The sequence below is a fragment of the Scardinius erythrophthalmus genome (genome assembly GCF_964197995.2).
Source record: "Scardinius erythrophthalmus genome assembly, chromosome: 20".
Classification (NCBI taxonomy): Eukaryota; Metazoa; Chordata; class Actinopteri; order Cypriniformes; family Leuciscidae; genus Scardinius; species Scardinius erythrophthalmus.
In genome coordinates this window covers 23827097-23853757 of record NC_138240.1, presented here as the reverse complement: position 1 = coordinate 23853757, position 26661 = coordinate 23827097, and the positions used below count along the sequence as shown (strand labels likewise).

Genomic DNA, 26661 nt, shown 5'->3' with positions numbered 1-26661 from the left:
ACCAATGGGGAAGCACCCGCCCCCACTGCGGTACGTTTGTGTCAAAATGATTTAAAAAAAAAACGACTTCAAAACTTTTTTCACTTCATTCAAAAAAAAAGAAAGTTCAATAAAAAAAAAACACTTCAAATGATTTTTTTTTTTTTGCATTTAAACAGTTTTTTCTTTGATTGAAATTATTTTTTTTTGATTGAAAATGTTTTTTTTTTGATTGAAGCAACTTTTTTGGGATTGAATAATTAAGACACAAATGTCCTACCCATAACATGGTCCAAACACAAAAAAGATTACTTCAATCAAAGAAAACATTTTCAATCAAAAAAAAAGTGTTCAAGTGCAATTTTTTGAATCTCAAATATTTTTTTGCATTCAAAAACATTTTTTCTATGATTGAAAAGGTTTATTTTTTGATTGAAGTGATTTTTTTATTGAAAATATGTTTTGTTTGTTTGAAGCAACTTCTTTTTTGATTGAATTATAAAGACACAAATGTCCTACCCATAATATGGCCCAAACACAAAACAACAATACTTCAATCAAAAAAGTTGCTTCAAAAAAAAAAACCTTCACTTCTATCAAAAAAAACATTTTCAAGCAAAAAAAAATAGTGTTCAAATGCATTTTTTTGAGTCTCAAATATATTTTTGCATTCAAACACTTTTTTTCTTTGATTGAAACGGGTTTTTTTGATTGAAAATATATTTTTTGATTGAAGCAACCTTTTTTTTGATTGAATAATAAAGACACAAATCTACCTCCATACCAGAGCCCCCATCTCAACGCTGTGGACGCGGCTAGCTCTCTTTCGAGACGGCAACACCATCACTTTCTCACTCACTTTCTCCATCTCCAGTCTACTTCGCCGGTCCTGTTCACTCAGGCAGACCAATGCCCCTCTCCCTTCAAGTGGCAGGTCTCATCTCCTTTAGCGGATCGCACACAGAACATGACGACAGCCTCTCCATTGCTGTGTCTGAGGAAGAGTGGACGGGCTCGGTTGACCCCGCCTTCTCACAGTCTGGTGTTAGCCCTGCTGCTACCGGAACTAATTCGGACGCTGAGATGCTGCGTATCCTGCGTACTCAGCACGCACGAGCGCTTTTACTTCCGCCACGCTCTCCTCTGTTGACGGTGCAGCAGAAAAAGATTATGAGAAGCTGCCTCTGCTCAAAGAATCAGTTGCTGCCCATCTATGCCCGCCCACAGCGCCACAGACCGCTACAAAGGCTACCACCCAAGTGATCGGTAGAGGTCTGGCTAACCTCGTTGTGCTAGAACGCCATCTGTGGCTGAACCTCACGGACCTATCTCCAGCCTATCTCGTGCACCGGTCTCTTTGGCCCGGCTGTGAAAGGGTTTTCTGAGAGATTCACCTAGGCACAGAAATCTTCACAAGCTATGAAGCACTTCCTGCCTAAGCGCTCCAGCTCTGCCTCAAGCCGCCACAAGAGCACGCCACCTCCTCAGCCAGCAAAACCAGCGCTTCGGGTCTCTCAGCCCCGCCCTGCAGCTGATACCCATCCTCGCTCAAGACCAGCTAAGCGCTACCCGCTGCCCCGGCGCGAAGGCCAGCGACCTCGTGTTGTGTTGGACCTCGAGCCGCCGAAGTCCTCCTAGCCACAGGAGGAAAGAGAGAGGGTCTGAGTCTCGCTCTAGCCCGACCACCCTCGAAAAGAGCACATTTAAATCTCGCAGCTGCCTGTTCAGATCAGGCGGCTGAAGATTTTTATATTGTAGTCAATGGACCCGTTGCACGGCAAGCGCCTATACAAACAAACACTGTTTTCACAGCGACACAAATAAAGCACAAAAAGAGTATGTTTCATGGGTAATCGGTCCCCCTTCACTAGGCGGCCCCACCTGTTGTCACTCAATCTCTCTGTCACAGCCCAGAAGAGAAAATGTGCACAAAACACAACACAAGGGTATTAGGTCCCCCTATGCTAGGTGGCCCAGCCCCAATGTATGTTCAAACCTTAGCCACAAAGGGCCCAGGTCTGGCAAGCCATCCCTGGAGTGTCGAAATGTGTTTTGTACATTATAAAGCAAGGTTACTCGCTCCAATTCACTTGCAGACCCCCGCATTTTCAGGCGGTCATCGAGACCTCGGTGAGAAGCGGCTTGACTCACGTGCTTCTCACCTAGGTGTAAAATCTGCTAGAAAAAAGGGCGATAGAATTAGTAAACTAAAAATAAAGCATTTTGGACATTATTTCAGCTTGGTACCCAATTTAATCTTAAAATAGACACTTGAATGATAAAGAAATAACAGTTTGTGAAAAAAAATAAATCACCCTATGCGCTTGAGAAAACGAAAATATAGTTGATCCTTTACACATCTTTGGCAATTTTTTGCTATTTTTGTCCAGAAATAAGGTCAATATGTTGTCAAATGTCAAAAATAACCATTCCATTAAATTCCTGGGGTCAGAATTGTTTGGGAAAATGTGCTCATTTGTCTCTGTATGTTGTTTACTTCTAATGTTATGCCACTTTCTATATCATTTTTTGATTTTTCGGGTTCCGGTCGGGTGCAGCAAAGGGTTAAAAAAGAACCCTTTGGGACATTATTTCAGCTTGGTACCCAATCTAATCTTAAAATAGACACTTTAAGGATTTAAAAAAAATCAGGTGGCATAAAAAAAGCCGGGGGGTGCGCGTGGACCCCTATTTCCATCTAGACTATGTAGCAAATTTTGTTTTTACATGCAGTATTATGGAAAAATAATTAAGCCAAATATGCAAACGATTATTCTTTTTATTTTTTATTTATTTTTTTATTGGCCGAATAAGGTTTGCTGTGCTTGTTTGCAGGGCTGCACAATTTGGACAACATTTTTATTACATATCTACATAATTATATACTGTATCTACATGATTATAAAATAGTAATGTTTAGGGCTCTATTGGAATTTCTTTATTTCTTCTTCTTCTCTGAAATAAATCACATATTTGAGGGCCTAAACATACTGGAAACTCATGAAACTTTGCACACGTGTCAGAACTAGCGACAATTTACATCTGATATGAACATCAGAATTAAGTGTGGCAAAATGGCATGGTAGTACCACCTACAAAATTTGCCCCTCGCGCTGTTTCATGTACGTCTATGAAATTTAAAAGGCATATTCACCATCCCAATTACAAAAAAACAAACAAAAAAAGTCTCTTACAGTCAAATCCCAAACTCAACAGAAAGTCAGCCATTTTTTTATTTCCTTTGCAATTTTTGTCCAGTACTTTAACAAACTACTTCTAGAGTTTTGATCAGATCAACATCACATTTGGTCAGTCTCATATAAGTCTCAAATAATTGTACAATTTTACAGCACATCTTTAAAATAACACTGCTAAAATGTATTTACATTTATAGTCTTTCTTCTTCTTCACATGTTAAACCACCAAACTTTTATTGTGAAGGAAAACCGCAGGGAAGCCTCTCTTTTGTTGACAACAGGTTTATAAGCTCATCTCATTACAAGTATAGAAAGGCACATGTTGCGTTCCCAAACGCACGTCATATTGACTTAAACTCAGATCAGATGTAGAGATGGAGTTCATGTAGACCAGGATTTACAGAGAACCGCTCCAAAACAGAGCTGCACACGCGTAAATGAACACAGTGCCATGCTTCACACCGAAACATGCAGTGGACATTAGCCATAGACATAGCAACTTTTTCATAATCACAATTAACCATATTGTGATTTAATTTTATTCCAATTGATCGTGCAGCCATAATGTAAACTAGTCTTTTATATAGTATGTTATTAGTCAAAAGTTATAACACAATATATTTTCTAAACATTTTCAGAAAGTGCTTCCGATAACAACATCAAAGTGTCCCTATTATGCTTTTTAGGTTATTACCTATCATGTAGTGTACAATATAGCCGTTTGTGGCTATGGGCTTCATTGGCTGCTCACAAACAACATCTACTTTGACCGGCCCCTTCAAACACTGTAGTTATAGCTAAGGCCTGGAAGAGTTTGGTTCGAGTTGTTGACATGTCAAGATGACGCGGTTTTCTGTGCTGTGAATGAATGCAAATCCACTTTGCACGCACTTCCAAATGATGAGGATGCGGGCTCACACTGATCTGGTAATACTGATGCCATGGTTGCAGTTCGTTTCACTGTGTGTACAAGTGCTAAGGAAGCCTACTGAGCTGAAATTCAGATCTGGTAATCGGCGTTTCATTTCCGACACACACTGTAAACGGTCGACCAATCACAACAGACTGGGCAATCTGACCAATCAGAGAAGAGTAGGCTCTCAGAAAAGAGGGGTTTAGAGAGACTGAATCCTTAAACCGTTGCAGACAGTGTGAGAAAAGAGGTGATGTTCAACATATATTATGAGAAAATTAAAAGTCTTTTTATTTTTTCTTGGATGCATGTAAATCTACTGTAGGAGATCTCCAAAACAAAATTAGGAACCTTTAAAATAGCATAATAGGGGAACTTAAACTATTTCAAATTAATTGTCACAGAAAAAATTGTGATTTGCTGCCTATTATGGCAGAAAACACAGAGACACATGAAGAGCTCAATGACAGTCAAAAGTTCCTCTGAATTATGTTTTCCCTGTACTGTCAACCTCTCCAGCAATACTTACACCTCCAGACAGCACAAAGCCTCAGAGAAGAATAAAAGAAACAAAACTTCACTCTTGCCACTCACATCTCTGAGAGCACTAAATCATCCCTGCATCAGGACCTCATTTCCCATGAGCCCCTGCAGGCGTGACTCTCATCATCACCCAGTGCTATGAGGGGGTCTATACTGCACAATCCCAGAGGACCACCCAGATCTTCTGTTATGTGAAAACCTGCTCCACCTAAAAAACTCCTTCACAACTATAGACCTCCAACCTAGGTGTGATCCAGAGATGACATCTACGCAATCCCATCATTCACTCAACGTGGTAGGAGGTCAGAGCACCTGCTTTGATGGAGCTGCTGAGGCTTGTGTCGACTGATCTCAGAGCAGTGGCACCAGCCCCAGGGGTCTCCACAAACAAGCATGGGCTTATGTAGAGATCAATCTTCAATGCGGAGCAGCAGGCGCACTGGAGCAGATGAGCTCATGGGAATGGATTCGATATTCTGGGCCTTGAATTTAACTTTTTATAGAGTAAAGCAGAATGTTCATAGGAATTGGGTCTTTCATTAGTGATGGGCCGATATACAGCAGGCCCAAAAGTATTTGGACACTTATAAATCTGAATGTCACTGCATTACATACAAAATGTTAAATCAAGTGGCATGCGACCAAATGACACTGCATCTTTTCTGAGAACTAACTTTTGACAACCATTTTCTTTTTTTGTGAAATATTTTGCTTGAAAAGCATGTTTTAGTTCTACTTTCTATTAAATAAACAAAATGCCATTTGGTTTAATTTGATATGATTTTGTTATGTACGCTACCATTCAAAAGTTTGAGTTGAGCTGTTTGATTTTGAGCAAAGATAAAATGGTTTTGAGGCAACTGTTTGATTTTGCCAGAAGAGTCAGAGGTTCACTGAATGTGGTTTGAAAATTTGGTTTTGTGTTTAAGGTTTAGCAATTCAGAAAAACTAAGCAGCACAACTGTTTTCAACATTTATGATGATAATAATAATAAATGTTTCTTGAGCAGCAAATCAGCATATTAGAATGATTTCTGAAGGATCATGTGACACTGAAGACTTTCAGTTACGATACTGAAAATTCAGCTTTGACATCACAGGAATAACAATCACGGGAACATATTAAAAGAGAAAAAAAAAACATTTTAAATAACTAATGTTATAAATAATATGAATGTTTCACAATACTACTGTTTTTACTATATTTTTATCAAATCAATGCAGCCTCAGAGAAAATTAGGTACTTCTTTAAAAAACATTTAAAAAAAATCTTACCAAACTTTTGAAAAGTAGTGTATCTGCAAGAATAATCGACAAAATTGTGATTTGCCACTTAAAAGGAGTAGTTCTCTTCAGAATAAAAATGTCCTGATAATTTCCTGGATTTCCTTGAGAAAACTCCTGGAGTGTTTTCCACAAAAACCTTAATTTATTTTCGACTGAAGAAAGACATAAACATCTTGGATGACATTGGGGTGAGTAAATTATCAGGAAATTTTTATTCTGATGTGAACTACTCCTTTAAAGGGTTAGTTCACCCAAAAATAAAAATTCTGTCATCAGTTACTCACTCTCATGTTGTTCCAAATCCATAAGACATTCGTTTATCTTCGGAACACAAATGAAGATATTTTTAATGAAAGTTAAACTCCACTGAAACTCTGACACTTCAAAATGTTCATAAAAAGATTGTAAAATAAATCCATACGAATCAAGAGGTTTAATCCAAGTCTTCACCCTTCACAGGGAGTTTGATTGACAGGCGAGCTGACCAATAATAATCCGCCGGATCCGTCATTTTGTCCGACAAGTAGATTAACGTCGGTGGACTTAAACTTGAAAAACGGTGTTTACTGATGTCTTTCCATGGTTGAAACAACATTCCTTCTGATGTTCATTCATGTTTACTTCATGCTATAAATTAACTAGAAGGAAGAGATGCTCAGTTCATGAGCAGCTTTAACTGAGGTGCTACAGCGATCTGTCACGACACATTAAAGAGCCACAAAATGGTATTTATTGTTTAAATTTCTTTTCAAAAAATTACCAAAAGTTGAGACTTGAGACTGTCCTGTCTGTCAGCGCCCTCTCTGCTCCACAATGTATTTTTCACTATTTTTCATTTTTCACGTGAGAACATTGTGTGGCGTGAGAGCGGCATGGCTTGTCGGACATAGCAACAGTAACTAAAGGGGGCGCGGCCTTTGCGAACGGTCATTTGCAGAATTTTTATTTTTGGGTGTGCTATCCCTTTTAGATACATGTAAATTTCTATAAAAACAACAAACTTTTCTATCATCGAATGAAATGTGAATAAAGTGATTGTGATTAAAAACAAAATTCCACTTCCAATCATAAAAAAAATTCCAAGTAAAGGAAAATTATTGATTAAAAGCTTTAAGGAGCTGTATGTATGAATTTTCATGTATAACTCACTTTTTTATTGCCAATGTGTCAACAGCTTGTAATGAAAAAAAAAAAAAAAACAAGACCTTTCCCAACTTCCTAGGTTGTCTATAACAGCCTTTATACTAGTATATATATTATATAATAGTAGCATAATTTTAATGACCTCATTTCTAGTCATGAGACCGGTGAACTGCAGAGCTGATGTAAGCATATCCACATCGCTATGATCATATGTGCTATGCGCTACGATCACATCGATTTCTTAACTGCTTTTTTCTTACCGCTGTCATTTTTGTTGTGTTAATTTTGTTATTGAAAGGAAAGCATGCAGCACATATTTACATATTCATCTAAACGCCGCTCTCAGCAGTGTGGGTAGTGTCGGGATATTTGTAAACAGTATATCACTGTAAAAGTATTTCCAACTTTGTTTTTATTTTCAAGAAAAGAACAAAAAAAAGAAAAAAATACCCAAAACAGACAAACGATGTAAGTGGCATCAAAAGTACAAATACAAAAATTTCTTTCCTTTACTCTGTTGCATCATCTCAAAATAATTATGCATGTTATACATGTATGGACTCACTGACACGCACAACCTCTTCGCTCCTGGCAGGCACTCAGGTTGTCTCTAATCAAGGTTGAGTGCTCTTGAGCCTGTTTGAGTTTAAGAGTGTTGAGGCCTGAACACCACATGTATATTTTATGGGGCAACGTCTGTTTCTTATCAAAATTATCACAGAGTATTTGAGAGGGATGATGATGAATGCACATGTCAGGGCATTAATCATACAGGGTCTGAAAATTCATCTAATGCTGTTCTATCTATAATGTCTATCGTATAATTAATGATGTAGGTTATTAAGTGGAGAGGAGAATTGTGAAGGTGTTGCACCTGTGCTGTCTAAGAAGTCGCTCCAGCAGAAATTTAATGCCACTTTGGTCTCGATCCCTGGAAACATATGCAGACGTTTTAAAAATGATATACATTTCAAAAATGTTCAGAGGCATTAAAAATTAATTTTGGCCCACAACTTTAATGTAATGCCATCAGAAAACATTCAGTACTAATAAGCTCTACCTTGAGGCTGCACACGGATCTTCTTGTTCTCACATCCCTGGAAAAAAATGGTCAAGAAAGAAATGTTAGCCCCCTACTGGACATCATTATTAGTGTAACCTTTTGACAAGTTTATTTCTGACTTCACCACTGGTTTATAATTATTGAAAAAATAAAATAAAAAAAGTATAAAAGTATATATCTCTATCAAGTATAAAGATTTAGAGATAAGCATAACGAGAAAAAAAAAACAATTACATTTATAAATCTTACTAATTACTACACTTTTTACTAATTTTACTTTAGTAAGATATTACTAATTTTGCTTTTTTTTCTTCACAATTTTAAGATTTCCTGATATTATAAGTTTTGGTGACCCTGGATGCCCTGCAGATGAATATAAAACTAAATGTCAACCATTACAATTTATTTTTATGATAATAGAGTTATCCATGTTCAAAGTCAATGCCCAAATCATGTCCTTGGCTATTATAATAGCAGAAAATATCTGCTGAAAAAATCTCTGTGCAGTGGGTCGAATCACTGATTTGCCTAAATCAATACCAGTGGAGGGGGGGGGGGGGGGGGAATGATATAACAGCAGGAAGGTAATAAAAGAATAATATGTAAATGGCTGGTTGAGATAAAGTGGATAATTTCTCACAGACGGAGGGGAAATTGGCTGGATGTTATCAGTCCTGGGAGAGGGAGACCCCTGGTGTGTGTGTGTGTGTGTGTGTGTGTGTGTGTGTGTGTGTGTGTGTGTGTGTGTGTGTGTGTGTGTGTGTGTGTGTGTGTGACAGAGACATCCAGTTTGCCTTGACTTCAAAATGTGTGTCTGGGGGTTTCATTTGAGGATAAAACATGATGGAAATAGTGATTTTAATGCTGTGCTATTATAGGATGCAAGGCAGGATATTGCATTTGTAGCCGTTAATCCTCCCGCTGTATTTATAGCATCAGTTAGCGCTGTAGTTGTCTTTCTTATTTTTTCCCCTACTGTAGAAGCCCATTAGAAATGAACACTAGCAAGTTTTTGAAAGAAGTCTCTTATGCTCACCAAGCCTGCATTTACTTGGTCAAAAATACAGCAAAATCAGTAATATTGTGAAATATTATTACAATTTAAAATAACTCTTTTCTATTTAATACATTTTAAAATGTAATTTATTCCTGTGATGTCAAAGCTGAGTTTCCAGCATCATAACTCCAGTCTTCAGTTACTCATGATCCTTCAGAAAACATTCTAATATGCTGATTTGCTGCTCAATAATAATTTATTATCAATGCAGAATTTATTATCAATGTTGAAATTTACTTTTTTACTTGGTCGCACTGGTGCTCTCAACTTCAAAAAGTTAGGAGCTCCAACAAAAATTTAGGAGCACCCACCAAAAATGAAGGACCCAGTGAGTATATTCAACTACACAGTATTGTTATTTCTGTGTTATAAATATTATTATTATCACAGAAGAACTTGAATTGGAACTAGAATTAAAGATTATAGTTTGAATATACACTCAACTAAAGGATTATTAGGAACACCATACTAATACTGTGTTTGACCCCCTTTCGCCTTCAGAACTGCCTTAATTCTACGTGGCATTGAACAAGGTGCTGAAAGCATTCTTTAGAAATGTTGGCCCATATTGATCAGATAGCATCTTGCAGTTGAAGCTCCCATTCCACCACATCCCAAAGATGCTCTATTGGGTTGAGATCTGGTGACTGTGGGGGCCATTTTAGTACAGTGAACTCATTGTCATGTTCAAGAAACCAATTTGAAATGATTCGAGCTTTGTGACATGGTGCATTATCCTGCTGGAAGTAGCCATCAGAGGATGGGTACATGGTGGTCATAAAGGGATGGACATGGTCAGAAACAATGCTCAGGTAGGCCGTGGCATTTAAACGATGCCCAATTGGCACTAAGGGGCCTAAAGTGTGCCAAGAAAACATCCCCCACACCATTACACCACCACCACCAGCCTGCACAGTGGTAACAAGGCATGATGGATCCATGTTCTCATTCTGTTTACGCCAAATTCTGACTCTACCATCTGAATGTTTCAACAGAAATTGAGACTCATCTGACCAGGCAACATTTTTCCAGTCTTTAACTGTCCAATTTTGGTGAGCTTGTGCAAATTGTAGCCTCTTTTTCCTATTTGTAGTGGAGATGAGTGGTACCCGGTGGGGTCTTCTGCTGTTGTAGCCCATCCGCCTCAAGGTTCTGCGTGTTGTGGCTTCACAAATGCTTTGCTGCATACCTCGGTTGTAATGAGTGGTTATTTCAGTCAAAGTTGCTCTTCTATCAGCTTGAATCAGTCGGCCCATTCTCCTCTGACCTCTAGCATCAACAAGGCATTTTCGCCCACAGGACTGCCGCATACTGGATGTTTTTCCCTTTTTACACCATTCTTTGTAAACCCTAGAAATGGTTGTGCATGAAAATCCCAGTAACTGAGCAGATTGTGAAATACTCAAACCGGCCCGTCTGGCACCAACAACCATGCCACGCTCAAAATTGCTTAAATCACCTTTCTTTCCCATTCTGGCATTCAGTTTGGAGTTCTGGAGATTGTCTTGACCAGGACCACACCCCTAAATGCATTGAAGCAACTGCCATGTGATTGGTTGATTAGATAATTGCATCAATGAGAAATTGAACAGGTGTTCCTAATAATCCTTTAGGTGAGTGTAAACACTGACGTCTACAGAAGCGATCGAAACAGAGAAAAGCACCTTTTGAAAATAATATGGAGCTTCAAATAACAATTAATAATAATAATAATAATAATACATTTTATTTTTAATGCGCTTTTCTCAGACCCAAAGCGCATACAGTAAAAATAAACAAATACAGCAAGAGCAATAAAAACAATTAAGAAAAAGCAGCCTTGAACAAATGTGTCTTAAACAACCCTTTGAATTGTCCCAACGTTGGTGCACTTTTGATTATAGAAGGAAGTAGATTCCATAGCTTGGGGGCTTTGCAGGAAAAAGCTCTTTCCCCCATGGTCTTGAGCTTACACAAAGGCTGATGTAATAAGAGAGAATTTGCAGAACGGAGAGAACGTGATGGAGTATAAGGGCTAATAAGATCAATCGTATCGACTACATTTTTACACCACTAGGTGGTGACAAGTGACTTAAATGTATTTGTTATTGAATCATTCATTCAAGTAGCCTGGCAAGCCAGACCTACATCAAGATGTTAGGTCTGGAAACTCACCATAGTCACGGCTCAATCCGAGGGGCGGGATAAACGGCTGTCTTTCAAATTCCCTCTGCACGCAATAGGACAGCGCTTCAACCAACCAGAGCATTTTCCCAACAGCGGAGCTTAGTTGATAGATTCAACTTTTGCCATATCTGGCCGGCAAAACGACGAACACATCTTCCTTTTTTTAAGAATGACTTAAGTGCCGTTCTTTGCTCTTTTCTCAAAGAAAAAATTAACTCCAAGTCCTCCAGAGTCGCGGCCAAAGCCGATTCGAAAGACCGTTGTTCTCCATCAGCAGCCGCCATTCTTTGTTTTCAAGTAGCAGCAGCCAGGTAGGCCTAACGGTCGCAACTCTGTCGTGTATGTTAAGCCCGCCCCCGCCTACTCTATACACAACGTGATTGGCCTGACCCAATCTGGGTTTTTGCAGCGAGAAGGTTTATTGAGAGTTGCTAGACGTACCTGGCTGCGAAATACATTTTGCTGCCGCTAGGGTGCGTCTAGATTTCTCGCAATTTCGAGCCTTGCAATGATGAAAACGTCTTGGTTCCGTATGTTACCCTTGTTCCCTTTCAGTCGGTCAACGTTCTACGTTATGTCAACGTGCTGACGTAATTGGGATCGCCTTGAGAGACCAATCTACTTCGAGAGTATTAAAACGAGCCAATGCACATTGGCATGCGATAATTGCACCAGTTGCTCTGCTTGCATCGCGAGCATATAATGAGCAGAAGGTGCGTTGCATATTTGTTTTACGCTGAGGAGCCGAGACGCGTTCGGCCGTACAGCAATGGTCAGGGGACGTATGTAACCGAGACGTTCCCTTTCAGTTGGTCATGTTCAACATTATGTCGACATGCTGATGTAATTGGGATCCCAATGGAAAACACCACCGTTGCTGCCACATCCAGTGCCCTATGCAAGACTCAGACCCCCAACTGCTGGGGCGGAAGACCTGCGTGGAGGGAGTTCAAATAACCAACACAGTGGAACTCTTGGTTTACACTGGGAAAGCGTGCATTTTCAGAAGAGAGGGACACTGCGGAAGCCACATCCTGCCCAAAGGGAGGTAACGTGGAGAATCCACAAATGGACTGGCTGGTTAGGGGCAGTACAATATATGGAATGTCACTGGGGTGACTCCAGCCTGAGAAGGGGGAGGGAGAGTGATGGCAGAGCAGACTCTGCCAAGGGAAAGACACAGGCTCACTGCAGGGAGCTGATCGTGGAAGAATACCCCAATGTGATCGCCGCAGGGATCACAACATATGGAACCCAGCCTAGCACAGGTTCCACAATCATACGAGTGCTAGGCCTGACGCTCCGCACGTATCCGCCCCACGTGGAGGGGAGTGGCGGAGCAAGTTGACACTCGAGCGGGAACTTCGTTGTTACTGGCTGGTTGAAGCGAGCACACGAGAAGAAGCCGGCTCAAGACGTAGGCTATAAAACCTAGCGAACGTGTTAGGTGTTGCCCAGCCCGCAGCTCTAAAGATATCTGTCAGCGAGGCGCCGTGTGCCAGCGCCCAGGAAGAAGCGACACTCCTAGTGGAGTGGGGCTTTCAACCCAAGCGGGCAGGGTAAGCCAAGGTGAAGGCATCCACTATCCAGTAGGCCATTCTCAGCTTGGAGACAGCCTTTCCCTTCTGCTGGCCTCCGTAACAGACGAAGAGCTGGTCTGCCTCCTCCGAAGGCAGCGCTTGCAGGTTCATCACCTGGTCCCGGAAAGGAGTGGTAGGAACCCTGGGCATGTATCCAGGCCGGGGTATCAGGATCACATGAGAGTTAGCCGGGCCGAATTCTAGGCACGATTCATCGACCGAAAACGCATGCAGGTCCCCTACCCTCTTGATGAAGGCCAATGCAACCAGGAGTACAGTCTTCCAAGACAGAATTTTTAACTCGGCTGATTGCAAGAGCTGTCTCTGAAGTGCCGAAGGACCAGAGACAAGCCCAAGAGAATATAGAGAGCAGGCGAGGCAGATTTAATCTCCTCGCCCCCCTCAGGAAAGTGACGATCAGGTCGTGCTTTCCCAGCGACTTACCTCAACTGCATCGTGATGTGTGGAGATAGCGACAACATACACTTTAAGGGTGGAGGGAGACAGCCTTCGCTCCAACCCAGCTTGCATGAAGGAAAGCATTGCCTGATCGAGCAAGTTCGGGGGTTCTCCTGGTGAGAAGAACACCACTCAATGAACATGTTCCACTTCAACGCATAGAGGCGCCTCGTAGAGGGGGCTCTAGCGGAAGTGATGGTGTTTTCATTCCGCTTTCAGTACATTTGCCATTTTGCAATGTTGTGGTGGTCGCACCATCTTTAACTTTGCAGTCCACTTACAAATCACGGTCGAATGGAACGCACCTTCAGTCAACATGATGTGGAGTGCCCAGTTTATGGTTGCACAGCAACGAAAGACTCCACGGAAGCGCAAGCGGTTTGGAAAGAAGAAGACAGTGGCACAGGCGCGCTTTCCACAAGTTTTAAGACGATATGTGAACTAAGATCTATGGGCGATGCGTGCGCATTTTAGTGAAAATATCGAGCACTGTATCGAACATTTTTTATCGTTACCGTCAATGATGTACTGTCGATAAATACCGATACCGTTTTATCGTCCAGCCCTATGTAGGAGTTTCCCCTCCAGATGCATATTTATGGGAGGAAAGTATTTAAATGAATCATGCAAGGTGATTTACTACTTGTTTTTGCGCCATTATTTACCGCCCAAAAAAGCATGTCTTAAACCAGATGCTAATTTGCGCTGCTCTTGGTAGATTGCGTTGGTCATTATGGAAGTCATCCGGCTGCATCGGTGTTCTTTAATTTGCGTGTTGTCAGTAGATTTTTGGGGAATTGTGCTCTCACGCTAATTTACCGTTTAGTAAATCTGGCCCCAGGACATTCTATATTGTGCATTAAAAAGTAAATACTATCAATTATGATTTCACATCAACTTTAAGCAAGTGTTTAAGCATTGTTCACTGCATTCAGCGCAGCAGTTTATATAAAATGAAAGGAAAGGGTTCCTGACACTTGCAAAGAGTTTGTTTTAGCATGCTAACAACAGCAGTCTTATGAACCTGGAGCTGTAAACTCAACATTTCTTACCAGGAGCACCTGAGCCTGTTCTTTCAATGCATCAGTGAACGCCACAGCAAACCTGCATGTGATAGAGAGAGAGATGAAGCAAGTGAGATGACATGTTTAACGTGTAAAGAAACATGAAAAGTCTGCACAGGGTTGAGATAGTGAGGTACACCCCAGCGACTGCACTCAAAAGCTTTCATTTCGCCGCAATTCCACACTTTCCCACACATCAAAGCTGTCACCGCTCACCAAAAATCTGTAAATCAAATCAGTCAAGCCACGCAAATAAAAGTACAGCAATGCAATCCCTGAGTAGTGCTTAAAGTCAGGATGATGAAGAGGAAGATTTTTTTTTAAATTGAAACTTTTTTTATCATAACTATTAACTATTTTTATCATAACAAATTATATTGTTCGCATAAAAAAATTGTGAAAAGATAAAGATCTGCATTTCAGAAAATACTTTTTATTTAAAAAGTGACCTAGAAAAAGACAATGTATTACATTTTTCATTTCACATTTCTTAAAACTTTTGTTTATTTCCCATTTAAAATTACATTTTATATCCCAGATTTTCAATGTGGTCTTTGACTTTTGAAGCTCCCTGTATTTGTATTTTTTAAGAAAGAAAAAAAGTCAAAGTTGGACTGTGCCTCTGTCATGCTGTCAAGCCTCATCCTAAAGCTTGTTTAACTCAAGACAAACGCAAACACACACACATACATAAGACATAAGGTCCTCTTTTGATACTTGTGGGTGGAATAAAGAAAAAGCAGACATAGTGTTGTGTTATTTTTCCAAATGACTGCAACTAAAGCCCATGGGTTTCCCTACATCTCCTCTTCATCATCCCTCTCTTTCAGGAGATGTGAAAGTTAGGCAGTAACGGCGGCAGCAGGGGGTCTTCTCTGACAGATGTGTTTGAAGTGGAAAGGCTCTTTTTCTCCCTAGTGACAATTATTCCCTTAAGACTGTCAAAAGGGTGTGAATCTGTCTGTACTAATCAAACAGACCACAAGAATCTTTAACACCTGGCTAATGAATTGAAACCATAGCTGGCAGGCTTCGGGTACAGATGTATTATTGATCAAAAAAGGAGAAGAAATGCCACATAATGATACCTGATCCTATCAACCTTTAAGGCCAAAGGCCCAATGAAGGATAAAAAGAACGAGCATTAAAAGGAGAGAGACTATAGAGACAGAGCGCAACGCGTCATAATCTGAAGACCACGCCCACCGAGGGGGAAAACAGTCCAACGGTCTCCATTGACTTTGCATTGCGAGAGGCTGCCTCCTTGTCATTTCTTGCTTCTAACAAAAGACAGAAAAATGCCTAAAAGCTGCTATGTGACAAGGTGTACAGCAAACAAGCTAAGAAACCCAGAAATAAGTTTTCATAAGCTGTCAACTCCAAAAAACGAGTGTTTGAGGACATAAAAGTGGATACAGGCTGGATCGAATGGGTAAATTGTGGGATCCTGACACTCAGTATGCACTAAAAATACACTACGTGTGCAGTAAGTTAAACATTTGGTCACTGGTAAGTCAAATATCCAAATGTCAGTTTTATATATTATATTTCTGTAAGATAAACTATCCTGTGTTGCTGATTACGGTCTCCTGCAGCGGACGTACGTTAGTTCTCAGAGTAATGAGACACGTGACGCTCTGTCTAAACTGCCTGTATCCACTTTTATGCCCTAAAAACACTCGTTTTTTGGAGTCGAGAGCTAATAAAAACTTATTTCTGGGTTTTTTAGCTTGTTTGCTGTACACCTTGTCACACAGCAGCTTTTAGGCATTTTTCTGTCTTTTGTTAGAAGCAAGAAATGACAAGGAGGCAGCCTCTCGCAATGCAAAGTCAATGGAGACGGTTAGATTGTTTTCCCCCTGGGTGTGGGCGTGGCCTAAATACGCTCTGTCTCTATACTACCATTCAAAAGTTTAATGTCAGTAGGTTTTTTTTTTTTAAAGAAATGAACATTTCAGCAAGGATGCAATCGATTCATCAAAAGTGAAAGTAAAGACAATAATCTGTATAATGTTACAAAAGATTCATGTAAAAAAAACACTGTTCTGTTCTTTTTCACCAAATCAGCATATTAGAATGATTTCTGAAGGATCATGTGACACTGAATATTGATACTTTGCAGTCACGTGATATCTGGCGGGCAACAAACGCGGTTAGTGCATCCAATCGCACAACAACTATCTGGCATGTCGTGTACACCTCAAAACACCAACTTTTGTATATTAAAACTGGCAATGTCCTGGCAAGATCCTTGATTAGTTTACTGGTTTTCGTTGCTAGAGATTGACGTTCTTGCCCGCCAGCCAGTACAACTGACGTCACGTGCAAAGTATCAATGGGAGTAATGATGCTGAAAATTCAGCTTTGAAAACACAGAAATAAATTTCATTTGTAAATATATTGAAACGGAAAATATTTAAATAGTATTGTTATCATGGTGTGCATAAAAAACTTCTGTAAAAATCTTACAGACCCCAAAGTTTTGAACAGCAGTGTACTTTTTGACAAAAATAATTGTTTGAGACTAAATACTAATTTGCAACCCCCCTCTTGAAGAGCCTTGATTTATTCTAAAAAAGAACACCTGAAAAGCACTGCCTGCTTATTTCATTTGTATCATTGTTATAGTGTATTTAGGGCCCAAGCCCTGAAAGGGCGAAGGCCCTATTGTTTTCGTAAGGATTATTTTTTTTTTTTTTCTTCATTATTTTTTTTTTTGCCTTTTTGCCACTTTTGGGGCCCTTAACATGCTCAAAAACTCTTGAAATTTTGCACACACGTCAGAACCTGCGGCCATCAGGGCCGGGCTGAAGCTGGTACCGGGGCGTGGCAGGGGGGCTCGACAGCGCCCCCTGGAATGGGGTCCGAAAACTTGGTCCATAAATCAAACACGCTTGCATGTAATAATATGAAACTCAGTACACATATAGATCTCATCGGGCCGAACAACTTTCGTGCTCTAAGTTTTACAAAAGCCCAACAGGAAGTTGGTTATTATACGTTGTTTGGAAAACGCATACAATGGAATGTGAAATACTCCTCCTAGGGATTTCATCCGATCGCCACCAAACTCGGTGAGAATAAAGTCAAGACATTGAGGATCAATTCTTGCGAACAGATTTTTGATATCTCGAACGGTTTGGCCGTGGCGAGGAAACGAATTTATGGCGAATAATGGGACACAGGAAGTGTGTTATAACTTCTGCATACATTGACTGATCTTGATGAAACTTCAGCAGTGTATTCGTTGTAAGAGGCCGATCACATGGATGTGACTATTGTGAGTCAAAGTTATAGCGCCACCAACTGGCAGCAGGAAGTGTGTCACTTTCAAAATGCTTTGAAGTCACCCTCTTACTTTTACCCGATTTGCTTCAAATTTTATGTGTATAATGTAAACACACGGCAGATGTAGACCTGTGAAAGGATTATTGATATCTTAGATACTGTTGCCGTGGCAACGCATCAAATTTTAATATTCTTTTCGGATGCGTTTGAGACTCTTAGCATGCTTGAAATTGGATGAAACTCGACAGACACATAACACTTATTAGCCAGTAGACATGTGAAAAGATTCAGAAACGGGCGTGGCAGGGGGGCTCAACAGCGCCCTCTTGAACAGGGTCTGAAAACTTGGTCCATATATCAAACACGCTTGCATGAATTAATATGAAACTCGGTACACATATAGATTTCATCGGGCCGAACAACTTTCCCTCTGTCAAGTTTCACACCAGCCCAACAGGAAGTCGGCTATTATGGGTTGTTTGGAAAACGCTTGCTGTGGAATGTGATGTACTCCTCCTAGAGAATTCATTCAATCACCTCCAAACTCAGTCAGCATGAAGTCAAGACATTGAGAATGCTAAATTGCGGACGGATTTTTGATATCTCGAACGGTTTGGCCATGGCGAGGAAACAAATTTATGGCGAGAAAAGAGAGGAGACGAAGTGTTATAACTTCTGCATACATTAACTGATCTTGATGAAACTTTAGCAGTATGTTCGTGGTAAGAGGCCGATCAGATGGATGTAACTATTGTGAGTCAAAGTTATAGCGCCACCAACTGGCAGCAGGAAGTGTGTCACTTTCAACATGCGTTTGACAAAAGTGGGTGGGTTAGTTTTACCAACAGTTACAAAAATCAGTATATATATTGGTCTCACCGAGCCGGACAACTTTCTAATTTACAGTTATTAGCTCCGAGCAAAAGGAAGTCAGATATTTTGGTTTGAATGTGGATTTTTTGGATATTTCAGACTCTGAGTTTTTGAGCTACTCTTCCTAACGGTTTTATTTTATTCACACCAAACTTTTTCAAAATGATAAAGATACATTAAAGATGCTAAATTGTGAACGGATATTAAACATCTCAAACGGTTTTGCTATAGTGAGGGACTAAAGTAAAGTAACACTTAAAGCCTCATCTTCTAAAAATGTAATTAAACACCATTTATTTCTATATAAAAGTATAAAAATGTCACAACTAAACCCATTTTATTCTTTTTTTTTTCAATTTAATAAATATTTATAAGTTTAAAAATAGTAATTGTACTATTTAGTCCCATAAAAGTCAAGTCATACATAGGGCTATACTGCCCTCTTGTGTTCAAAATCAGGTAGGCCTATTGTATCTACATAAAAATATACTAGGTATGTGACGGTGAGAATATTTTACCACCGGTTAATCGACGTGTGACACCGCTGGAGGCTTTTGAATCGCCAACTTAAAAACGAAAGTAAAATATGTTCGTCCACACTGACATTGATAGTGGTTGAGCGAGCGTTTCAAATGAATTCCTATGGAAGTAGGAATTAACTGAAAAACGTTCACTCTGTTCTGCTCGTTCCTCGCCGTGGATGCGCACCGTTATGAATGCCCGTGCAGCCATGAGCATTTTAGTTTAATTTTAAAATTAGCGCCTTTCGGGGGTTGATTGCTTGAAATTATTTTACAAAAGCACAATGTTGTGTTTTATTGCAACTGTACACAAATATAAGTTAACACTTTGCAGTTTGAATGTCGTCCTGTATAATGACGGAGTATGTTTTTATGTGTCCACTGTTCAATCGCGCCCACACCACACACACACACCCACCCACACACACACGGTTTACTATCTTTGTGGGGACTCTCCATAGATTTAATGATTTTTATACTGTACAAACTGTATATTTTATCTCCTTACACTAACCCTACCCCTAAACCTACCCATCACTGAAAACTTTCTGCATTTTTACATTTCCAAAAAAAAACTCATTCTGTATGATTTATAAGCTTGTTTACCCATGGGGACCTCTATTTAGGTCCCCACTGTGACACGAGTCCCCATGAGTCTGTGTGCATTCAGGTTGAAGTCCCCACCGGGATAGAAAAACATGAACACACATACACACACACACACACACACACACACACACACACACACACACACACACACACACACACACACACACAAACACACATTCCAGCATTGCAATCTTGACATCGCAGCCTGTTCATTATAGCCTTAATAAAATATAATAATAAAATAGTTAACCTAACATATAAAAATTACACTGCTCTAAATAGTCAGTAGTACAATTCGTACATTCACAGTAAGCACCGCTCCACTGTGATGTTTCAAGCACATTTTTGCGCGTGTGAAGAGGATGATTTTTTCTGTCGATATTGGAACACGAGTGAAGAACAAAGCCTATAATAAAGAATAGTTTAGCATCCAAATACATCGCAAATGCTGAAACATTTTGATTCTAATGAGAGGGTTACGTAAGCCCAACAGTGCTTACTTTCGTTTTAATTTTTACATTAAATTTAAAAGATTTGTTGTGGGATATTTTGAGTGTATCATAAAATCAGAATAAGCTAATAAGGTTTCTGTCTTATATATATATATATATATATATATATATATATATATATATATATATAAAATATATATATAAATATAGCTGCGAGCAGCGATGAAGGGCCAAAGCCGGTGGCACCGCCACCCCGGTGCCTTTATGTAACTAAAGGCACCAGGGTGGCGGTGCCACCGGCTTGGGCCCGTAATCGCTGCTCGCAGCTATATTTTTTGCTTGTAATTTGATTATTAGTTCTTATTTTATTACTGCCTGTTTACTTGTCTTTAATAATGTTTAACATATTAGTTAGGTTAGTAGTTTTATCTGTGGTATCGGAAAACAGAATTGTGAATTTTCACTGGTATAACAATTTTGGTGCCATTACTGCGTTCTTGGCCGGTAAAACATATTGGCCGGTGCATTTTCTTAAAAGTGCAGTGTGTGATTTTTAGCAGCATCTAGTGGTGAGGTTACAAATTGCAACCATCAAACGTTACGGTGGCCGATAGGAAATGTCATCATCTGAGACAGCAGAGAGTAGCCAGTAAAGCAATGAGGTTTCTTTACAAAGATAAATTAAGAAATTATGTTTACTTTATTATTCAGTAAAACGATATGTTATTGCGATTATTATTGTTACTTGTTCATCATTGTGTCAGTGTTTTATTCGCTGACTTTAGCTAGCTTCTTTGCATGAACAACAACATAGTGACGAAACACGTTTGTCCGTTTAGGGCCACCGTAGAAACATCTCGGCGCAAAATGGCGCATTTCAATGTAAGGGACCCGCGGTGTATGTAGAAGGTAATAAAAACATAACAGTTCATTAGTCCACACTACTGCGTTTTAGTTTAGAAATGGAGAATTAAAACGAATACGATCTCCGTCCACACCAGCATTTTAGCTGCATATTAGAATTGATCTCCGTCCACATTAAAACGACTGAAAACGCAGATCACGAGACCATTCAACCAACACTGGGCATGCGCGTGCCGGTGTAAACACAACTTCTTTGATAAAATTATCCCACTATGCGCTGGTTCTTCCCGGGTTAACCCAAAACCGACGCTCCAAGTACGGTCGATACCGCCACTGCACACGGGAATTGTCACAGATCGCTCGAATAATAGCTTGCCTCCGCCGCATGTAGGCAGTTATAGCATTGTAAAATGCAGAATTTACTTGCACAACAGCTGCTAGCAAAGATATACGCAATGACTGATGACACCCAATCATAGAGCTGAGCGTGAGCCTCTACTACGTCATTGTTTCTAATGTCCTCCGTTTTGACCCGTCCAGACTAAAACGCCCTCCGGAGATTCAAAACGAAAAACGGGTCGGCAGCGTTACTAAACCTCTCCGTTTTGGGTCTCCGTTTTTGCCGTTTTAGTGTGGACGGGAGGTGCAAACGTAGCAAAAGGTCTCCGTTTTTAAACGAAAACGCAGTAGTGTGGACGGGGCCTAAGTAAGGCATTTATACACCACTGAAAACAATTATGTATTTTATATTGCATTTCTGTCTACAGATCCTCCTAAATATTACACAAGGCACCTTTAAGTCACCGGCCATTGGCAGGTGTGGCAAAAAAAAATGTTTTAGGCCCATATATATATATATATATATATATATATATATATATATATATATATATACATACATATACATACATACACACACACACACACACACATATACCAAAGGTCAATTAGCACCAAAACCTAAACAACCTAGTTTAGATCATACTTCTGTAATGTCATGGATGATTGTCCATTGCAGATTAGAAGACTAAAACTAATCTCAAATGCAGAGATAAACATTACACTAGAAATCTTATATCATCCTCTTTTTATAAAGTTCACCTACAATTAAAAATAATTTACTCATCCCTTGCTCCAAACCTGTACGACCTTCTTTATGTTGTTGATAAAACATTTTTTTGAAGAATGTACTGGAGATTTCAAGTCTTAAAAAAAATATGCAAAAGCACAATTAAAGTATCATACTGTAATTGGGCCTTATGACTTGTGCATTATAGTCTCCTGAAGCCATATGAATTTTTATGCGAAAAACAAACAGATATAGTTTTTTTTTTTAAATTCCATGGAAAATAACAGCCAGTACATTCTTTAAAATCTCTTCTTTGAGTTCCATAGAGTCGTACAGGTTTAGAATGGGAACAGAATACATTGTTTTGCTCAAACTATTCGATTAACTACAGCTGACTAGAGCAGGGAAGCAGGAAAAGCGGCAGCTTTCATTAGAGACTGAGTAAATTCGACCTGGCCTTGTGCAAAACTTCCTCCATCACAGCTCGCTTGTGCTCATCCTTTACGTCCTCGTTGACATCCGTCCCTCCGAAGACCACTCCAAACGGCACTCCAGCATCTGCAGAGAAATGGAAATTCACAACAAAGACGCAAATCCCTTATTTTACTTTTTCACCTCCTCTGAAGTTCAACTTTTAAATCCTTAGAGCGAGGAAAGTCCTTGAGGCATGAAACAGTGTGTTTATCTCGCCAGAGGGGAAAGTCGTCATCCACAGAGTGGACACTTCAGGCAATGACTAAAAAAACTGGCCATATCTTAGAGAGGTGAGGGAGAAGTAGCCTTCAGTCTGAACAAAGCATTCTGTGAGTAAGAATGCACAATAATATCAGTCAACATTTTACAGTTTTTTAAAATGAATGCCATAAATTGATCATGGAAGCAGATAATATGAGTGCCATCATACTGCCCATAAAAAACACTGTGACTGTGGTGATGGTATCAGATGGTAATACCATGTTACACTTATAGCTGAAAACTAATGGCTGATATTAATTTATGTTATATATTATATTATATTATATTATATTATATATATATATATATATATATATATATATATATATATATATATATATATATGGCAGAAATTGGCATGAGCAATGAAATATCAAATATTAATTAATCCCATAAAAAATGTTTCCCTAAACAAAATCCTACTCTAAAACGTAATGTTTAATGTGCAAGTGGGTATTTCCAATGTTTCTATCACTAGTAAAGTCATAAATTGTGTGATAGATGTGGATAGCAACACTAATGAGACGAGACAGATGTGTGTACAGTACTGTATGTGTGTGGGCAGCTTAGACTATGTGGTACACAAACTCTGCATAAAATCAGTTGCATCTATATGGGCTGTTCTCACTAATATAGTGAAACCAACATGTGTGTGTATATTTTAAGAGGCCAAGGGACTTGCCACCTAAAAGAAGCCTGCCTCCTTTGAAAAGATGAATGGCCAGCGCAGCCTCGACCCGCGGCTCTTGCGTCATCAGGGATGATACATCAGAGGCAGAACTAAACTCTCTTGTATCACACAGTACACAAGTGTGTCCTGCAGCCACGATGTGATTCCTGCAACCCAAACACACGCACACTTATACACTATTTATCACACTATATATCACCATCTCACTCTCTGTAATGAAGTGGCTCTGAGCTGTTCTTGGTCTCATGGTACAGTGATGGTTATGGTACTTTGATAGCCTATATACACGGAATTTGCCTGGTATTTTAAATAATACCATGATGATATTACCATTGTACAGTACATTCCACATTCCAAACATGGTACTTATTGGTAACAGCGCCAACTGATTATAGCTTCACAATAGTGTAACGTCGTGTGCATTATGCAGTGCAATACGTGACATTGTGATATCGCATTACAGGTTGAAAAATCGCTTCACTTGAAAAATGATCGCCTTACAGGATTAAACCTACTCGAATAAGCTGTGCTGTGAGAGGTGATGATCAATGGAGGATTGTGACAACATTACTTCCTGGTTTCGCTAACCAAACATGTTACTGTACCTTATTCGTTCGGCAGTGGTACAGTTCCCTGTTTTAGGACTTAAGCAGGCTAGGAAGAGCACGCGCATTTCAGCGTGTGGCGATAAAATGCTGACACTAATAAACAAAGCAAGAGCGCCTGCCAGCAGACGGACAATGGTTTACTCTCTTGACCTGACTCTGTTAATCTCATGCTGTCACGTCAGAGACCAGCCTACCTAACAGACGCGTGGAGTTTAATTTAGAACGGGTCCGTTTCAAATGAAGACCCTCCGGAAACACGGAACTATAGTGGGCGCAACGTTAAAAAGATTAAATGTGGCACCAAATCATATAAAATAATATATGAATATACTAATAATTTCGAATGTATTCAATCTGGATTGTGGACCAAGCCTTGTAAGTGTTAGCGATAAAATTATAGCCTAAAATGCATGTCCCTAAATAAAATGAAGAAATAAAATAAAAAAGTTAGTAGCCTAAGTGCCATGGTAATACTATGTTATTTATTAAATGACCACAATCACCATCTGTGCGAATTTTTCTGTAAAAACTTTATTTCCCTGAAATAGTATAAAACTGTATTATTTGGGAACATCATAACTGATGATATAATTGAGAAAATCAATAAGAAATAATGCTAATATATATATATATATATATATATATATATATATATATATATATATATATATATATATATATATTGCCTATATATATATATTAAACTTGTATTGAAAGAAGTCTCATGCTCAAAAAGGCTGCATTAATGTGATCAAAAATACAGTTAAAACAGTAATTGTCACAGTCACGTCATGTTTAGTTTCATTGTCTTGTTCTGTTTATTGTATTTTTGTCAGTTTTTTTGCCTGTGTTCTAGTTAATTATTAATTATTAGTCATGGGATTATCCCTCACCAGTTCCCTGTTCCGTTTTGAAGCTTCCTCTGTGTATTTAAGCCCTTAGTTTTCCTAAATTCATTGTCTTTCATTCATTGACGTTTGGTAAATGTTTATTATTCTCATTATTTGTCACGCATCGAATTGGTTGGAATATCAATATTTGACTATTCATTTAATTTCTACCAGTTAGCCCAACGTAGCCTACTACCTTTGACAATGAAACTTATATAAAATCACTATATTGGATTGGAGCGAACCTTTACAGCCCACTTGACCTACCCAACTTGACCAGAGGAACCTGGAGAGAAGTCATCCTCAGGTGTCTACAGTGCACGTATGCCATTCCAGCTAATGACATCGCTCACGGCCACTGCAAACACAAAGCCCACACCCACCGCGGAGACAGAACCCGAGCCCACCACAGGCCGTGTCCCGGTGCTGTTACCCGCAACAGACAAAGAGCCAGAGCCAATGCCCACTACGGAACCAGAGCCTGCAGCCCTGTCCATCCCGGAATGGAAGCCCGCCATCCAGTCTGACCATGTGTTTGAGCCGGTTGTAACTTCCAAACAAGTGGGAATTTTAGTGGAGCTATAAGTGGAGGATCTGCCTCCGCTGATCCCAGGCAGTCCAAGCTGCATCGCTGTTGATGTTGTGCCCACCCAGCCTCCCTCTCCCGCTTCCTCTGCCAAAATGAGTCAGTCCCTTTGGTCCCGCCTCCACTGGCTCCCTTTGGTCCCTCGCCTCCTCCCGCCGCAGATCTTCCGGTCACCAGCGCTGCCTTGAAGAGTGGATTCCCTGGCTTCACCTCTGGACACCGAGCCCTTAACTCCACCTCGGCCCATCAACCAGTCAGCTCCTCCTTGGCTCCTTACCCCCCTCAGCTCCACTAAGGACTGTTGTCCTTGCAGCTCCACCAGGCTCCCTCTTCCTTCCGGCCCTACCTTGGTCAGACATCACTCTGCCTGCGCCATGGACTTCCGAGGCATCAGCTCCGGCTCCGACCAGCTTGGTCGCACCGGCTCCGCCCCAGTCCACCGGTGCCCTTGGTCCACCTCAGCTGCTTGTAACCGCGGTTCTGCCCTGGCCTCTTGAACCAACAATGTCGTTTGGTCTTACCATCTCCTCTGCTACGCCTGGATCTCCAGATCTCCGGACTCCTTTCTCGAAGTCTTGTCTCGAAACCTGATCGATTGCTCCTGTCTGCCTCGCTGCCTGCTGTGAGTGTGTTTGTTTGATTCGGTGCGATAAGCTCCGTCTTAGCCATATATTTCTTTGTTTTGAACCATCATTTTACTACCATTTCTAGTTGTTTATACTACTACATTTTACCCAACATCTCAGATTAACCTGACATCGCTAGCTTTTGTTATTAGTACTACTAGCACAAAACGCTAGTAATTCGCTAGCCTGTTAACGCGCCACCCGTGCGCTCAGCTATTTTATTTATTTATTTTTCTCTCGCGCGTCCGCGCCTTTGAGTTCATAAAAAGCTCAGGTGAGTAAGAATCACTCAACAAACACGGTGAGTAATGTCTTGTCCTGTTATTGTCACTTGCACTTCATGTCACATGTTTAGTATAGGCTTCTCTGTCGACAATATAGGATTTATATGTGATAAA

At 40.0% G+C, this 26661-nt stretch overlaps 1 protein-coding gene across 4 annotated transcripts in view; it reads right to left on the bottom strand.

The window, feature by feature from the left end:
- The window catches only part of glt1d1 (glycosyltransferase 1 domain containing 1), a 63196-nt gene extending 37477 nt beyond the window's left edge, over positions 1–25719 (bottom strand). The window contains exons 1-6 of one of the 4 annotated variants that reach the window (XM_081349825.1): positions 25319–25719; positions 23545–23699; positions 22580–22685; positions 14440–14491; positions 8123–8159; positions 7937–7993 (exon numbers count right to left, since the gene is read on the bottom strand). In XM_081349825.1, coding sequence (XP_081205951.1) covers positions 7937–7993; positions 8123–8159; positions 14440–14491; positions 22580–22685; positions 23545–23617 — 325 coding nt within the window. In that variant the 5' untranslated portion in view covers positions 23618–23699; positions 25319–25719. Of the gene's footprint in view, positions 1–7936; positions 7994–8122; positions 8160–14439; positions 14492–22579; positions 22686–23544; positions 23700–24158; positions 24418–25318 lie in introns of those variants that run through there. The other 3 variants (XM_081349826.1, XM_081349823.1, XM_081349824.1) reach the window with 3 other exon arrangements.
- Positions 25720–26661: the final 942 nt, after the last annotated feature.